The sequence below is a fragment of the Podarcis pityusensis genome (genome assembly GCF_964106645.2).
Source record: "Podarcis pityusensis genome assembly, chromosome: 5".
In the NCBI taxonomy this organism is placed as follows: Eukaryota; Metazoa; Chordata; class Lepidosauria; order Squamata; family Lacertidae; genus Podarcis; species Podarcis pityusensis.
In genome coordinates, this window is record NC_138032.1 from 14,859,518 (window position 1) to 14,878,495 (window position 18,978).

Consider the following 18,978-nt stretch of genomic DNA (forward strand, 5'->3'; position numbering starts at 1 on the left):
ATAAATAATCGCAACAATTTATTCTTCCTTGCGTTAACCCTGATTTTGCGTTCCGTGTCCACTGGTGCAAACCATGGTTCCTTTGCAAGCCAAAGACAGAAACCATGGTTTGAAAAGGATCTTCTTGATGTAACTGCAGCATGTAGCGTTATAAAAAAGCTCTTTTCATGAACATATTCCCTTGATTGGGAATCAAAGTCCTCATCCTTGCATCTGTTATTTTGTTTTCTTTTCTCTGTGGGTTTACAGTCCATGGTAACGAGGGAGCCTGGTTTCTAGTAGCCATATTTTGTGTTGGTACACAAATGTGAAACTGAGATGGGAAGAGAGAATTGGTTGAAACTGACGCTCACACTTGCCTCATTGCAACCGTTTCCTTAGCTCACTGAGCTAATGACGCATTCTGAGCTCAACAGAGCTAATCAAATTATTTGTGGCTCGTAGCTTAATGCTAGCACATCCAATTCTTCTATAAGATCATTTTCAGTTCATAATTAAATGGGTGTAATAATAGACTACTACAACTTTAAAATAAGTTATTTGGAAAGCCTCTTACACTATGGGATTTTTGTTTTCTACATGGTTAAGGGTTTGTCTACTATTTTTTTTTCTTGTGACCAGGAAACAGAACATGATTATTACTCCTCATTCAAGTAATATTGGTTTTCATTATGCAATTAAATTCATACATATACCACAAAATAAACTTGACTATAAAGTGGTATAGATAATAATAATAATAATAATAATAATAATAATAATAATAATAATATCAAGGTTCATTTACAACAACAATAAAAAAGAATTTTCACTATATTTGGTGTTTCATCTCCTTTTACAAACTTACCTTCTCAGATAAGTCAGAATGACCATGGCGAAAGAGTCCTTTGATGTATTTTTCCAGCACAAAGACTTTGTGCGGATTCACACCATAAAATTAAAGCATGCCCAATGCACATCTCAAATACATGAATCCTGGGAACTGTAGCTTCATCTCACAGGGCCACAGTTCCTAGTACTATATTTCAGGGAACGTAATGTGTTTTAAATGTGTACTGGGTGTGCTTTTAATGTGCAGTGCAGATCTGCCTGCATTTTCTTCCCGTTTCCAGTGTTTTGTACATTTGGAGCAGCTGTTAAACTTTCTGGTACCATTTCTGCCTGCCTTTCTCAAATTGATCCTCATACCCATTAATAAATGTGGGTTGTGAATCATGAAGTCATTTTGCTGGGCAGGAGTGCCAGCTTGGCCCCACGGCCATGGATGCCTGGGGCCATGGGTGCCATGCAGTGTGCATGGCCCTGGCACTGAAATTTGTGGGCGCCCGGCCCCTTCATGGGGAATTTTGTGAGTGCTTGGGCACGCAGGGCCCTATGCCACCTATGCTGCTGGGTGTGTGTTTGGGGGAAGAGGGCTACAGTGGTACCTCAGGTTACATACGCTTCAGGTTACATACGCTTCAGGTTACATATGCTTCAGGTTACAGACTCCGCTAACCCAGAAATAGTGCTTCAGGTTCAGAACTTTGCTTCAGGATGAGAACAGAAATCGTGCTCTGGCGGCGCGGCAGCAGCGGCAGGCCCCATTAGCTAAAGTGGTGTTTCAGGTTAAGAACAGTTTCAGGTTAAGAACGGACCTCCGGAACGAATTAAGTACTTAACCCGAGGTACCACTGTATTACCATTTTTCCAATGCCCTCATCAACATTTGTTGCCACTTGAAAAGAATGCCCATGAAGATTTTTACCCCCTGCCCTAATCTAGTACCAATCAGGGAATGAATCTGAGTTTGAGTGGTCATAGGCAAGTAAGTTGTTTCCTCCAAGTTCTTGACTCGACTCTTTTTTAAAATCCCAGGAGAGGCACATCATGCTAAAAAGTTGAAGGGCAGATCTCTGTTCTGCGGACTTGTGACCTGTGTGGGACCCAGAGTAATCAGCAACGACTTGTAATATTGATGGCACCTGTAGTCGCTCCAGTACTTCAATGCAAACAACATCTAAATTGTGAAAGCCAGTCCCAGGTAGGGAATAGAGGCTTAGCTAAAGCCACTCAGAAAATCCAGAGCTCTTTGGTTAGTGTTTAGTAGCTCATATCACCAGAGTATGCTGGCTTTCCAAGGCATGCTAAGAGCAGCTGAATACTTGAGCATCTTTGCTGTATTGATTCCATAGGATGAGCAATATGGCAGAGGGAGAGGTCATATATCTTCCACAGCTTTAATTCTTTCTTTAAATAGCTGTAAGCAATTTACTTGGTCCTTTATTACAAGTGTTTACAGCAAACTGTGTAAATATGGATTTTCAAAGCAGCAAAATACAGGAGTGTCAGCCCAACAAATGAATGCAAATGATTCAATTTTGTACTCGGAGGGTCCACAGTGCTCCACTGTATTATTGGGTTTTCAAACTGAAATTGATCCACTTAAATGGATTTCTGTGTTTCGCTGCTTTTTTCTTGTCTTCAGAGCTCTGCTTTAGGGTGATTTCCCATTCCATGGAAACATTAGAGGTGCATCTTTTGATTTCAAAAATGGTTCATCCCAGCCTTGTCCTGGGGATGGATCCAGAGTGGAACCTGAACACATCTTTCAGATTGGGGTGGATAGCCTGCATGGAATCTTACAGGTTTGGAGACAGAAATTGGCAGCTTGACAAAATCTGGTCTTGTGGGTATTGGTACTAGCTTCTTTACATAGCTCAAATTTCCTGCAGCACCAAGAAATACTAGCTTGTTGGCCACCATAAAAACATTAAAGAAATTGGAGTTCTTGTTGAAACTACACTGAAAAGGATATATCAAGAACTCTGGCCAAAAGTTTCAATATAAGGAATAATTCCTACTCAAGAGTTGAAATGAAAAACGTGTGTATTCTGCTAAGAATAACAGTTTGAAGCTAGTAGTAGATTTAAACACAACGTATAAGTATGACAGTTTTAAAGTAATGGTAAGTTTGGATACAACGTTTAAGTGCAGAAATAATGTCGTTTCAAATATACAATGATATAGTACAAAGGTACATGAAATACCAGTGCACAACAATTGTTTTATACAAGTCTCAATAGCAGTCAAAACGAGTCCACATTATATGTACTGAAGTTCTCACCCTGGGCCAGCAGGGGGATATTGTAGATAGTTTTCACTCAGGTCCACATATGCAAATAAGGGATTGAAAGTGATGTTCAGTGATTGGATAGTTACAGAAAATGGTTACTGTTGCGTTCTAGTGGAGCTCTATATAAGCAGGCTGGCTGAACCCTTCAGTTCAGTTCAGTTATGTTCTGGCCTGTGAATAAACAAGAGCTGTTTGAAGAATCGCTGTGTCGTCTGATATATTCACCCACAACTTAACACTGGCAACGAGGATGGGATACGAACCCATGCGTGCAAAGCACAATTTCACCCACAACTTAACAACAGGGTTTTTCACCGCTTCTTTAGCATAGCCCTAGAGTCAAGGGAATCCCTTTCATGCGCTAACCTTCCTGAAAATTAGCTGTTTAGACCTTAGTTGGCAAACACTAAATTACTTGCTTGAAAAATGTCCAGAACCTAGCAGGTGATGCTCTTTTAACTCACACACACTTCATCAGACTGTCTTTGTAGTTTCAGGTTTGGAGTCCATTTTAAGAGAAGTAATAAGAAGTTACGGCCAATACTTACAAATCCAGGGATCACATGCCGCCTCTTAAAACTTCCGAACCGAAAGCTTTTACTTTCAGTAACTAAAAATGGCACCAGAGCTGATGTTTAGCTTATCCACAAGCATGTGCATAAAAGGCAGCCACCTAAAAGTTCTTTAGTTCTTTAACAGCCCCATTAGAAGGTGAATTACCTCTTTTACTTGTGGTGGTAGCAACGTAAAGAAGTAAAAATAGGTAGCATGCCCTTCAGTTAAAGGCTTCTTTGCTCCAGCTCAAGTTTTCTGACATGTCTCCTCTTATTCCTGCCTTTCCTGTCTTCACTTCTTCCAGCTGTGAACTGGCAGAAATCTTTTTAATTCCTTTAGTGACCCCACACCTGTGTAATAATGTTTCTGAAGACTAGAATAATCTCTCACCAGGCCCACTGTTTGACCTCCTCTGGTATCTGTTGGGTCCCAGCTTCCCAGCAGGGTCTATAGTAACTTAAAAGGTAAAGGGACCCCTGACCGCTGGGTCCAGTCACGGACGACTCTGGGGTTGCAGCGCTCATCTCGCTTTACTGGCCGAGGGAGCCGGTGTGCAGCTTCCTGGTCACGTGGCCAGCATGGCTAAGCTGTTTCTGGTGAACCAGAGCAGTGCACGGAAACACTGTTTACCTTCCCACCAGAGCAGTACCTATTTATCTACTTGCACTACATGCTTTCAAACTGCTAGATGGGCAGGAGCTGGGACCAAGCAATGGGAGCTTACCCCATCGTGGGGATTCGAACCGCTGACCTTCTGATCGGCAAGCCCTAGGCTCTGTGGTTTATGCCTTACACCTGCCCTAATCACTCTGGGTGGGAGGATTTGGATATTCTCAAAATACCCCTGACATAGCATTGCACAAGAGCATTGCTGGAAAATTTAACAACGTATCAGTGCATCGCTGCTGCCAGGTAAGCACCCCAGGGCTCACTGACTGTTGGGAACATCCACCAGAAGGCAAAGGACCCCCTCAAAAATGAAACTCACGCTGCCTCTACCACATATTTTCATATTGTCCATCCATCTGGGGAGCTTCCTTTCACAAAAGCATGTATAGGAAAGTCTTAGATCATAAGGCCTCCATGTTGTGAACCCAATGCCCTCTTTCCAAAGATTGCTGGGCTGAATTGGACCCTGCTCAGATCCTTCACTTTTTGTGTCCTTAAGCAAGGATGTGCATACTTGGGATTGCATATTAAGTGTAATCTCAATAGGCCTTCTTGTTTTGTATATTTAAAACACATTGGTTGACACTGCGGCTTCAAAGAAAGAAAGAAAGAAAGAAAGAAAGAAAGAACACTATAAAGTACTCATGGTACAGTAGATGCTAAGTAAATGTTCCTCAAAGGCTGTATTCATTATGTAGAAATGGAGCGCCAGCTATTTGTCTCCTCATAATTGTGAGGAGATTCTTCGGCCTTCCCTCCCCGACCACACTTTTCATTTCCAGTCCAGCTATTTGGTTAGTGCTTATTTATGAACTCCGCTGTACTAAGGTGCTGCTTAATTGCAGCGTATTTTGTTTGTTTTGCCTTTTTCCTAATTAAAAAAACCTCATGTTCCTCATTTGTTCAAAACCTGACGATTTTTTGCTCTCTAATACAAATATTCAGGTACCGTAATTAGCCCTGTAGATAATTTTGCAATTGCAGCGTAAAACCTTGGGGGGGAGGGGAATGACGTTAAGCACACCTTGGGAGTAATTATTAACCTTTTTATTTTTTGACGCATGTAATTTAATAATATATACAGCAGTAAGGCTCTTTAAAGAGATGCTTTTATTGACTTTCAGTTACCTAATTTGGCGTTGTTTCTAGTTGTTTGGGCTTTGAAAGTTGTACAGGTTCCATTCAGAAATACGGAAAAACTAACCGGTGAAGAAAGGCAAGCAATTTCCCACTTGGTTTGTGAAGCAGGAGTTGTGAGCTTTCTTCCCTTGTGGTGTCCATGATACAAAGGGTATGCCTGAGAGAGATAAAAGCCAATTTTTAGAAGTCTACTAAAACATAGTTCCTGCTGTTTTGACTGTTAACCTGTCAACATGGCCAAAACCACCTCTCTTTCACTGCCTGCAAATAGGGAATGCATCTGGGAAGCCATTTTTGATCAGCACAACTAGACTCGCCTTTCCTTGATATAAGGGCTGGTGCCAGGATTTATGGTTGGTGTTGCCCGCCCATAATAATAATAATAATTTATTTATATGCTGCCCATCTGACTGGGTTGCCCCAGGCACTTTGGGCAGTTCCCAACAAAAAATAGTAAAAACACAATACAGTATCAATACAATAGCACACACTTTAAAGCTTCCCTGAACAGGGCTGCCTTCAGGTGTCTTCTAAAAGTCAGGTACAGTGGTACCTCGGGTTACATACACTTCAGGTTACATACGCTTCAGGTTACGGACTCCGCTAACACAGAAATAGTACCTCGGGTTAAGAACTTTGCTTCAGGATGAGAACAGAAATCGGGCTCCGGCGGCGTGGCAGCAGCAGGAGGCCCCATTAGCTAAAATGGTGCTTCAGGTTAAGAACAGTTTCAGGTTAAGAACAGACCTCCGGAACGAATTAAGTACTTAACCCAAGGTACCACTGTAGTTGTTTATTTCCTTGACATCTGAAGGGAGGGCATTCCACAGGCTGGGTGCCACTACCGAGGAGGCCCTCTGCCTGGTTCCCTGTAACTTTGCTTCTCTCAGTGAGCGAACCGCCAGAAGGCCCTCAGCGCTGAACCTCAGTGTCCAGGCTGAACGATGGGGTTGGAGATGCTCCTTGAATTATACAGGGCTGATGGTGTTTGGGGCTTTCCTAAACTTCCATCACAGTGCCTCTGGAGCCCCAGCGTGACAATCACCTTGGGTCATTATGTCAGGGCCCCAGAGATATTGTAGGGGCAGTGGGGATAGCCACAGCCAGCTGGCCTCCAACCCTGAGAGTATACTAAGCCTAGAAGGTTGCAGCCAGTATTTTGGGTCGATGAGAGAGTAGGCAATGTACCCTCCTTGGGCTTGGCCTGTAGGAGCTGCACAGTGTTACCTACTCCTGACATATACCTGGGGATGGAGGACTCCACAAAAGCAAAAGGTGTTCAGGGTGTTATCAGCAGGGTTGTGTGTTGTTTATTATTATTATTTATTAAATTTGTACATCTCCCTATACCCACAGGTCTCACAACATAAAAACACAATACAAAAACACAGAATGCGTAATAAAAATAAAATTAATCTGTCCAAGTGATATCGGCTTGATTCAGGGTTTCCATTAACCTGCTGGAGCCCCCGGAGCACATCCTTCTTCCGTGTCCTGCTCACCTGCTAGAACTGAAGTCAGTGGGGAACTCCCTGCATGCCCATTGAATGCCCAAGGGATTTCTGTAACCTAAGATGTTCTTCCCTTGCTTTAGCCAACATCCCAGACCGGCTTTGGTGAATTGCCATCCGTACAAACAGAAGATTCCTTCTTGAGAGAAGATGCTTGGAAACGAAAACCTATTCCAATTTATCGATACAAAAAAGTGTGCGGACCATTCTGAGAAGATTAACTCCACCCGATAGAGCTTGGCGGCTCCTTGATAGTACAGAATTTCCATTTCATTGCATCCATGGAAATCTGTGCACGTGTGACACAAATGTTCCAAGACAAAATGAGAGGGGAGGAGGAAATTGGTACCCTCTCTTCTCTGGTAGCTCAACATTATTTGCAGCAAAACAAAGACTGCAGCACACAAGAAGGAAATTCTGGCATTAAAAGGCATTCTAGAAAAGTGTTTTGTCTCGACATAGCTGTGTATGTTCTTATCAGTACTAATGACATATATCATTAGCGAAGAGATACTCTTCTCTGCTAGAAGAATGGAATCTGGGCAATTGCAAAATGTTTATTGACTGTTTACTGTTAGACATTGGGAACAGAGTACAGTACAATTGCAAGCTTGCCTGAAGCCTGTAAAACCCTTGAAGGCAATATTGGCTGAAAGAATATCCTTCCCCCCACCCCTTTCAAAATGGGAAGAGCAACAACATTGATTTAACATGATTAGATAACAGTTTTGATTGTGATGGGTAATACACTGGCTTGGCTTCTTTTGGCTGCTGCTTGTTGAGATATGTAGCTTTTAAATCAAGAACTCTGGCTCCCAGGCACAAGAGTAAGCATTCATCTTGAAATTTCAGAATGAACGTTTGTGGTACACACAGCAGCATACCCAAGATAGGGGTATCGGCCCCGGGAGCAAACTGGACAGGCCTTATAAGGCCATGTTGAACGTCTACAGATTAACTGTGTGCATTCTGTTTAAGTTGGGGTGCAGTGATGGAATACGCTATAGGCAGACCAAGTGCTTGCTTAGGGCATCAGAAAAAGCAATAGAGATAAATTTCTTTTTGAAATAAGTTCGCAATTAGAAAATCTAGAAAGAAAATATTTTTATTTCAGTGGACATGAAAGTTTTGAGACATTTTGAAAAATAAAATGTTATTTTTTGGTTTAGTATCTTTTTGTGTTGAATTGCGTATGGTGGGGAACATAATCTTTTCAGACACCTTGGTACTCAAACGCCTTGGTTCTCAAACACCGAAAACCCGGAAGTGTTCCGGTTTTCAAACATTTTTCGGAAGCTGAACGTCCAATGCGGTTGTTGGCTATTGTTTCTGGGGCGCCTGCACCAATCAGAAGCTGCACCTTGGTTTTCAAACATTTCGGAGGTCAAACAGACTTCTGGAACAGATTAATTTTGGTGCTTTTGTTTTTGCTATTCATTTTGCGTTTTTGTTTTTGAAACCCAATTGAGCTACTGACTGATTGATTGATTGTGTGATTGCAGAAATAGATAAAAGCCACCCCCCCCCCCCAAACAATGACTATCATCAGTGCAGGTAAGGGGAAAAAATCATTTTAATTTTTATCATCTACAATACTGTCTTATTTATTTTATAGTACAGTACATTGATCATTGCTTTCATTTTATGGATCAATGGTCTCGTTATATAGAAAAATTCATGTTAAATTGCTGTTTTAGGGGTTGTTTTTTAAAGTCTGGAACGGATCAATCCATTTTTCATTACTGCTTATGGGAAAACGTGCCTTTGTTTTGGAACGCTTTGGTTTTGGAACGGACTTCCAGAACGGATTAAGTTTGAGAACCAAGGTACCACTGTATTTGATTAAGAAACATAATATGCACCCACTGCTCTTTTTAACTACCATTGATTTTTTTTCTCTGTGCGTGTGTGAAGCTGATTTTTAGGCTCTTTCTATTGGTTTTTGCATTGATATTTATTTTAGGTAAGCCGCCTTCTGTGGAAGGCAGGATATAATCACCACCATTGTGAAAATTAAAAAACAAAACACAGATGTAGAAATTATTAGCTGTGGCAATGGGTGAATCTCCTGTAGAGTTGAAAGGGGCTTTTAAATCGTTTGTCTGCTTTGAATAGCTTTCAGAAAAGAAAAGTCCCTTTGAACACTCCCTGCATATTGAGTCTTAATATTTATGCAGCAGTTCTTGTTGGCTCGCATCCATCGTTGAGCCTCTAGCTCAACAGCAGAGCACGTGCGTTGCATGCAAAAGGTCCTAGGTTTAATCCCCGACATCTCCAGTTAAGGGAGCTTAGATAACGGGACTGGGAAAGACATCTTGCCTGAGACCTTGGCAGTCGGATAAGACTGTACTGGGCTCAGTGGACCAGTGGTCTGAATCAGTATAAGGCAACTTCTTACAGACTGTAGATTAGTGGTAGAGCACATGCTTCGAATGCAGAAGATTCCAAGTTGAAACCCCTGAAATTTCCAGGTAGGACAAGAAACCCTCTAGATCAGGCATAGGCAAACTTGGCCCTCCAGATGTTTTGGGACTACAGCTCCCATCATCCCTATCTAAGAGATGTCTGTAAGAGGACCAGTGGTCAGGGATGATGGGAGTTGTAGTCCCAAAATATCTGGAGGGCTGAGTTTGCCTGTGCCTGCTATAGATGTCGTGATGGCCGCCGACATGGACTGCTTTAAAGGGGGATTAGCCAAGTTAATGAAGGAAAGGGCTACAAGTGTTAAATTGTGGGCGAACATATCAGACGACACAGCGATTCTTCCAAAGCAGCTCTTTATTTGTAAGCTGGAACAGAACTGAACTGAGGAGCTCAGTCAGCCTGCTTATATAGAGCTCCACTAGAATGCAACAGTAACCATTTTCTGTAACTAGCCAATCACTGAACGTCACTTTCGATCCTTCATTTGCATACAAACTATCCAATCACTGAACGTCACTTTCGATCCTTCATTTGCATAACTATCTACAGTATCCCCCTGCTGGCCCAGGGTGAGAACTTCAGTACATAACACCAAGGACCTACTTGTCTGTGTTACCAGCAGCATCAGAAGTGCATTCCTCTGAATATCAGACACATAAGAACATGAGAAGGGAGAGTGCCATTCGGCTCATGTCGTGCCTGCAGTCTTTCCATAGGAACAGGTAGACCTGTGAGAACGGGATGCTGGACTAGATAGGCTTTCAACTTGCCTGGCAGGACTGCTGTTACGTATCCTGGAGGGCAGTGGCGGGGAGCCTCTGGCCCGCAGGATAAACTTGGCCCGCCAGGGATCCCCAAAACCACACCCACCCATCCTGTGCCAGACATCAAGCGTGACAACAGGTGTGCAGTAGGTACAGATGTGGCTCCAAACGAGCGATCAGGAGCTTAAAGTGAGCTCCCATTCATTCCTTTTTCTGAAGTGAAGTCAGTGTTTGAAATTAGCCGGGCGAAATTGCAACTACAGTGGTACCACAATCTGTTCCGGAGGGGCCTAAAAAAAAATAAAATTGTAATCCAAAGAAAATGGGTTGTAATCCAAAGAATGTTTGCAAACCAGACTGTTTGCAAACCAAGGTACCACTGTACATGTTTGGCGACCACAGTTTATAAGCTTCAGACTTACTGAACAGACATTCCATTGTGGCGACTGCAGCCTAGATTCACAGTGCCATTTGGCACCAAGCTTATATACCTGAGTTTCCAACAATGAGTGAGGTGTGCTCCCACCACCCTTTCACAGCTGAAACCTTTGAAACTGCTGCTAAAACGCACCAAGCACAGGTCTGGCAACACCCCTTGGGCTGCCGTTCCTAAGTGCCTGACGCCCGGCTGGCCACCGTGCACTTCAGAACCCTGTGTGAGGGATTTTGGCCACCCACCTGCCAGTCAATGTAAACAGTACTGAATTAGACCAATGGCCTGCTTCACTATCTTCCAGCTTCCTGGCGTCACGTGGTCTCTTGACACCCGGAAGCAGGCTTTGTTTGGGTCTGAAAGTTAATGTAAAAAAAACAAAAAACGCAACAACATTCACCTGAAAATTAAATTGTCATCCCACCTGGAGTGTCTTTAGAAACTCACTCTGGGGATTTTTCTTAAAGAAGAAGTGGGGGGGGGGTTGAAAATGCGCTGAATGTGCAAGTATGAATAAAATCTGCACTTGTCTGATTTGATAAAGACCCCTTCGCTCTTTCTCCGTTTAAATGCCCCTAAGGGACACTGTCAGAATGATGTCAGAAAGCAGCCAACCAATTTACTGCTTCTCGAGGAGGGAGAGGAACGAGAGAGGAAATATATTTCAGATCTTCTGGCAAGTAAGGCTCAGGGCAGCAATCCTCCTCCTGCTCCTTCTGTCTCTCCTCGGGTTTTATTTTCCTGCGAGGAGAGAGGTGTGTGGTTGTGTTATTTTGAAAGAAAGAGAGGCCCCCGTCTAAAGCAGGGAAGGGCCGTAGCTCATTGGTAGGATATCTGCTTGGCATGCAGAAGGTCACAGGTTCACCCCTTGGCATCTCCAGGTAAGACTGGGAAACACTTCAGTCTGAAACCCGGAGAGCCATGGCCTGTCAGAGTGGGCAACGTGACTTGGCATTAGGTATCTTCTGGTAATAGTATCAACAATGAAAATAATTGCAGTAGAACTTGGGGTCACCCAATGAAATAGTTTTGCTACCGTTTTAAGATAGGTCAGTGAAATAATACTTCATCCAGCACATAAGTAATAACTTTTTACACTTCCGCAGAATGTGGGATATGTAGCAGTTTAGGACCAAACTGCACACAATGCTAGTCACATTTTTAAATTTAGTATTGACTCAAAGGTAATGCACACCTTTTTTTTTTTTTTTGCCGAACTACGTTGCGAAAATTAGGGTGTGCATTAGATTTGATGGCGCATTAGATTTGATGGCACATTAGATTTGCATAAATACAGCAAGTGTGATTAACCTGGCTGCTTTTATTTCGAGGGAAGAGCAGCCACTGGGGCCTGTCCCCCTATCTGAAAAAGACTCCTGGTTTGGATTGACACCTGAAAACAGTTCCTTCTTGCCTGCTTTAGGCCCCCCAAGCATTGTGTTTTTGGCAAACAGCAACTTTGCGGGGGAAACAGAAGCCGGATGTCGATTGGAAGCACGTTATGATGCAGAAATATCTCGAAAGGTGCCTACATATCTCCTTTATTTTGCTTAGCATTTTCACTGTCTTAAGCATGGAGATTTCTTGAGTTATGCTCCTCCGGGGGCTGGTACTTGAATGCAATGATATTTACGTTTTAAAAGCCAAGAACACGTTTTTTGTTTTGGCCGCTGTAACGTATTGCTCCAATTTAATGCTATGTGACAGCAGAGATGCATTCACTGCCACTTTTATAATTGCATAGTGGAGTGAGAAATTTGGTTTGCCAACAGTGGTGGCTTATTTAATGGCAATGGGAGCATAAATGAATTTTTACTGTATAATTTTGTACAAACCATTAAGGTACCGTACTTCAGATGTGACCTATTATTTCCCGGCCCGAGTCTCTCCTGGTTGCCATGCTCTCCTGTCTGCCTATCGACTTTCCACAGAGAAAGAGCTGCATTGTGAATGCAATCTGTTTATCAATACTTGTATGCTAATATTCATGATCGAGAATCAGCAACTCTCGCTCCCCTGCCCCCAGGCATCGATCACAAGTCCCAAATACAGGAGCCAGATTGCTGGCCGAGGTTCCATTTAGCACTCACATAACCCGTTTAAAAACAGCTGTAATGGTTGACAGTTTGTTTCAAGGCCCAATTCAAGGTACTCACATTAACACATACCTTCCAACATTTCTCCAATGAAAATAGGGACGTCCTATTCTACTCTTGAGAGTCCCATGGACTGCAAGAAGATCAAACCTATCCATTCTGAAGGGAATCAGCCCTGAGTGCTCACTGGAAGCACTCACAGATCCTGAAGCTGAGGCTCCAATACTTTGGCCACCTCATGAGAAGAGAAGACTCCCTGGAAAAGACCCTGATGCTGGGAAAGATGGAGGGCACAAGGAGAAGGGGACGACAGAGGACAAGATGGTTGGACAGTGTTCTCGAAGCTACCAGCATGAGTTTGACCAAACTGCGGGAGGCAGTGGAAGACAGGAGTGCCTGGCGTGCTCTGGTCCATGGCGTCACGAAGAGTCGGACACGACTAAACGACTAAACAACAACAACAAATTCTACTATGATTATGATTATCACCCCGCCCATCTGACTGGGTTACCCCAGCCACTCTGGGCAGCTCCCAACATATATAAAAACATAATAAAACACTGATCATTTAAAAACGTCCCTATACAGGGCTTCCTTCAGATGTCTTCTCAAGGTTGCAGAGTTACTTTATCTCCTTGGCCCGAGAGTCGCATAACTCCATACCCTCCAACATTTCTCTGATGAAAATAGGGACATCCTAAGGAAAAGTGGGACATTCCAGGATCAAATCAGAAACCGTGACGACTTCTGGAAAATAGGGACACTTCGAGGGTCTGTTAACATTCAAAATCTGAAATGACCCAGGCCCCAAATATCTGAAAGATGGTCTCCACATCCTTACTCACTTGTGCTTCAGGAGAGGAGAGAGGGAGACAGAGGTTCCTGCCTGGTAACAGTAAACCCAAGTGTAGACTAAAACTCCCATCTGCCTCAGCCGCATAGGCAATGGTCAGGGAACATGGGACTTGCAATCTGGCAACATCTGGAGGGCACCAAAACAGTTTAGCTAGAAGAGGGGAGAGAAGAATGTACAGGCCTGAGTATCACACATGCAACCCCAGATGGGGCTCATGGGTGTAACGCTAAATTTCACTTAGCATTACATCTGAACCAAGGCCAGTTCATATGAAAGTCCACAGACTTTTCGCCAAAGTGGAGAGCAAAATAAATACTAGAAACAAACACACACACACACACACACACAAGCGGTCTTGGAGAACAGGTCTACCATTTTGGATTGACCAATATGGTTACTGATTGGAGTGTTGAGACCTGGGTAGACCTGACACCTATGTATCTACATCCCCCCCCCCCCCCAAATGAAAAGCCGTTCTTTTTATAAGCAGCATCTTGGAGCATGAATGGGAAGGATGACGATAATATGACTCTGCTGGATTGTTTATTTTTTTTTGCTGCTTATTCCCCCCTGTACCTTTAAAGTATAAGAAGACAGGATTCTTTGGGTGTGTGTCTCGCCATTTGCTAAGCTGGTTTCACTTGGTCTGCTGAACGTGTCTGTGTGGTTGTTGTTTAGAAAAAGCTAATAACGATTTGTCATCTCTGCCCTGGTGGATAGGAGGGCTGAGGTATTTCCCTCCCTCCCTCTTCCCCGAAAGTGGCAGAATATCAAATATTTATGCGAGTAGACTATTTTGCAAGTGCATTCTGGTCATTTTATGTGACTAGGTCGAACAGAATGCCTGGGGAAGCTGTCGGGTGTGTGTGAGAGAGAGAGAAAGCTCTCTTTCCCATAACGCACTGAGATTTGATCAATCAAAGTTAGTGTTGCCAGATGCTCACTCAGATGAGTCCTTTTTCTTTCCCATAATGAAGCCATGGAAGCTCTTGAGGAAGCAGGAGTTCCATCTGATTGGGTATGAGGGAAGCTCTTCTCCATTTTCTGCCAGCTACTTTGGAAAAAAAATAAATACCGTTCCTCCAAGCTACTATCTTATTTAGCTGTGCTATTTTGCTCTGTAGCCAAAATTAGAAAAATATCAGCAGAAGGCAGGGGGTTTGAAAATCTTCATGGCAACAATTGCATCATGAACCACCCTGTGTTGATGGCAAATGGAGTCTTTTGCTTCTTGTAGAATCCTGCCAATTTAACTAATAATAATAATAATAATAATAATAATAATAATAATAGAATGGGCTTACAGCCTAGTGAGGCAGTGTAGTTGAAATATAGGTGTGAAATTGAATATATTATCTGTGTATGTAAGCTAATGCTTAGAAACCTAAATCAAAACTGAGTGTTTGTGCAAATTAGGTTATGACTGTCTTGTATTTGTTTATAATTCTATTTATTTGTTTATTTAAAACTATCAGTATCACTCCAAGACACCTCTGTGAGGCATCAAAGTCGCCTATTGGCATAAAAAGTCACTACCAATCAAATACAGAAATTTCAAAACAAAACGACTGAGACAGTTTCCAATAGAAAAAGTTAGTGGTTGTCTCATAATTTTTTCATAGGGATGTCAGACAATGATCTCACATAAACTCTTTTTCGGTAAAATTCTGTGGAGTGTTGGTAATGGGGGACGGTTTGGCTCTGTTCAGACATGCATAGTTTAGCATTCTGAGAATGAACTGTGGCAAGCCTTGGGCTCTTGGGTTCCTTCTCTCTCCTCTCTCCTTCATGCAGGATGGCAGGTGATGTGACTCTTCCACTTCTGATTTGGAAGAAACTGCAGTTTCCTATTGCTTCTGAATTTGGGAAACTGGCTTAGCCTAAACTTTGGTTAGTTAAAACACGCCAGAACCAAACTGTGGTTTCACATCCTGTCTTTTTAAAAAAGCAAACCATAGGTAAACTAAACAAGTGTCCTGAGATTGGGGGTAATGGAAGGCAGCAAAATTGAAATGATCAGCTTTTGGTCTTGCTCTCTCACACAAGAAAGAGGTAGAGGGGAGAATGTATGGCTCATTCTTGCAATGTTGGAACCTCCTTGTTTAGCATCATGCCTAAACTGGGCCTTTATGTTACCTAATCACACAGAACTGACTCTCCAGAAGAGACGAAAGATGCCCAGGGTGGTTTAAAGCAGCACACCATATTCATATACTTGACTACAACCTGTTTAATTTAAAAAAAAAGCAATGTAAAAACTGCACCTAGCTTAATCAAGCTGAACATAACAGATGCAAACTATGTTCCATTTCAATGTCACTTAATATTAGAACCTTTTCCAGCTGTCTCTACAGTGTCAATTTTACCCTAAGAATTTCTACTGATTGAAACAGCTACATTTAAAATGTACAGCACGGGAACGCCGAGGGCCACTCTGAGATTATATGCAGCGCTGATGAATATTTATAAGGTGTATACATAACCTTCAGAATTCCTTTGTCTTGAAAAACTCTGCAGATTACGCACAGATCTGCCACTCTAAACTTTCTCTGTCACTGCCCTCGTTTTGTGGGAATCTGAGTAACGTCCACATAACACTCATGACATTCTTGAGTTAGCGATAGCTAGGTAATGTTTTAAAGGTAATTAGAGGGATCGCTTCATGCTCAGATGAGTGCTCAATCAAAAACAACAACAGCTTTGACATTCTCACTTGGATAAGCTTCCAGTTAAGTTTGGGTTTGTACCCAAATAAGCTTTGACAGCATATCGGGGGAGGAAAGCTATGCCAACAACATCATGCGCACACACAACAATGTAAAGCAGAAACCTTGATATTGATAAAGAAGAATACATATATTGACAAAGATGCATGTTTGATGAGCTCAGTGGGCTACAATAATGAATAGATTCGAGTTGGAAGATAGTATTTGGCTAAAGCAGAGATGGTTGAAGACATCTGGTGCCTGAGGCAGAAAATGCAAGCGGTTTCTCCCAGGGTGATGAATATGTCAGAAAACCCAAACAATGGAAGACCTCGTTGGATGAGGCACCTAGCAAGTGTAACTAACTAAATAAATGACTGTCCATTCATAGTGCTGCACAACACTCCAAATCTGCTGCCTGAGCTAGACCGCCTCATCTTGCCCAATGGTAGGGTCAGCTGTGAAAATGCACTGACTCTTTGAGCAGTGGCCAGCCTTTCTGGCCAAATGTGTCAGCCGTTATGTCCAAAGTATATGAGAGGCATAACTCCTAGGACATACTACAATACATCTACAGACTCCTGGGTCTTGGAATAGTTTTCTGCATCGCCTGCTGATGAACCACCTACTGGGAAGAGGCATGCTGCAGAAATGTCCCTAGACTGCCACAAACTGATGCTTGCTGTTCTGCTTGTGGCACCTGTCCGTCACCCATGATTTAGCTGGATTTTTTCACCTGTCCGCTCTTGAAGCCTCTAGGACAGGCACCCCAAACTTGGCCCTCCAGATGTTTTGGGACCACAACTCCCATCATCCCTAGCTAACAGGACCACTGGTCAGGGATGATGGGAATTATAGTCCCAAAACATCTGGAGGGCCGGGTTTGGGGGTGCCTGCTCTAGGAGAATCACGGCATGTCTAAGATTGCAAACCTAGAAGCGTATCGTAAGTTAAGCATAAGTTTGATGGAATGCAACTAAATTAAAACCACTTTAGCCTCTTGCTGAACCATATTTGTGGTGAACCAGCACAACTGGAAGTGTCTTGCAACACATCCAGGTAAGGATTGGGCACAGATCAAATTCAGTGTTTTGTTTTGCTGTGGGAAGGAATTAGTTCCTTGAACTAGTTTTTTTCTTCTAGAGTAGCCTTCAGCAACGGCTATCACCTAGAATGGCCGCATGCAGTGGAGCAGGGGTGTTGTTGTTTAGTCGTGTCCGACTCTTCGTGACCCCATGGACCAGAGCACCCCAGGCCCTCCTGTCTTCCACTGTCTCCCGCAGTTTGGTCAAACTCATGCTGGTAGCTTCAAGAACACTGTCCAACCATCTCGTCCTCTGTCATCCCCTTCTCCTTGTGCCCTCAATCTTACCTAACATCAGGGTCTTTTCCAGGGAATCTTGTCTTCTCATGAGGTGGCCAAAGTATTGGAGCCTCAGCTTCAGGATCTGTCCTTCCAGTGAGCACTCAGGGCTGATTTCCTTAAGAATGGAGAGGTTTTATCTTCTTGCAGTCCATGGAACTCAAGTCTCCTCCAGCACCATAATTCAAAAGCATCAATTCTTTGGCGATCAGCCTTCTTTATGGTCCAGCTCTCACTTCCATACATCACTATATTCCATACATCACTACTGGGAAAACATCACTACTGGGAGCAGGGGTAGTAAAAGTTATTCCCTCTAGATGCTGTTGAATTTCAACTGACATCAGCCCCAGCCAGCATGGCTAATGGTCAGGGGATGACCGAAGGTGCAATCCAGCAACATCTGAAGAGTGCCATTTTGGCTTGCCCCTGCACCTGTTCCTGTGCTGGTCCAGGGGGGAGGTTACTGTGGGGCGAGGTCCAGGACCTGAGTCGAGGGTCGGCAGACAGCCCTCCACGGGTGAAGCGGGGTCCACAGCGAGGAGCCGGGCAAGGACAGGAACTCTGGGGGAACCGGACTGGGCACTGGCCGAAACAGCTCTACAATGACGTTGCTCCCGCAACCTGGGACTGGGCTGACTGGCCTTTATCTTCTCTGAGGCCAGGGGCGGTCCCGGCCCCCAGGAGACCCGCCTCTCCTGGCCTTAAGGCGAGCACTCCTCCTGGGAGAAACCAATTCCCTCCGCCTCTCTGCCCTGAGCCTCTGCAGTTCAGGAGAGGCTGAAGGGTTACTGGACCCAGGGGGAGACTCACCTGTAGGCACTGAGTCCTCAACCAGCTCCGGAGCCAGAGTGGATTCACCTGGTGCCTGCTCCTGAGGATCCGGCACAGGTGCAGGCGCTTCAGAATCAAGGCCCTGCCCCAGTTCAGCTGGCCCAGGAGGCGGGGACTCCTGTGCAGACTGGGATTCCTCTGGTTCAGCCTCTGAATCGGATTCCCAGGCCATCACAGTTCCACATTGTTCTCCAGGCAGGGTTCTTGTGCTTTGCCCAGATGTGCGGAAGACAGAAATGCAACAGGAAGAATGTTCCAATTCCATCCTTTGTACCAGGAAAGAAAGTTTTACCTGTAGAATTTTTGCCTGCCTTTTATGTCTCACCGGGATGTGGGGGGGGGGGGGGATTTGAAACCTTTGTCTCCAACTCTCCCCTTGCTGTTTTCTTCTTGGTTGAACTGAAATTTTCGGATCCTAATGGGAAGCATCCTTTCCTCCCAAATCTTTTGCATGTGAAACTTTGTAAAATCTGATGTATATTAATGGCATCAGTGTTCGAATGATGAGCTATA

At 43.7% G+C, this 18,978-nt stretch overlaps 1 protein-coding gene across 7 annotated transcripts in view; it reads left to right on the forward strand.

Moving 5' to 3' along the window:
- The window catches only part of TNIK (TRAF2 and NCK interacting kinase), a 287,935-nt gene that overhangs the window by 129,212 nt on the left and 139,745 nt on the right, over positions 1-18,978 (forward strand). Inside the window, exon 1 of one of the 7 annotated variants that reach the window (XM_081007750.1) lies at positions 1,943-2,023. The exons of the other annotated variants lie outside the window; for them this stretch is intronic. Within the exon in view, the coding sequence (XP_080863876.1) occupies positions 1,958-2,023 (66 nt within the window). The 5' untranslated portion in view covers positions 1,943-1,957. Of the gene's footprint in view, positions 1-1,942; positions 2,024-18,978 lie in introns of those variants that run through there. 7 annotated transcript variants of the gene reach the window in all.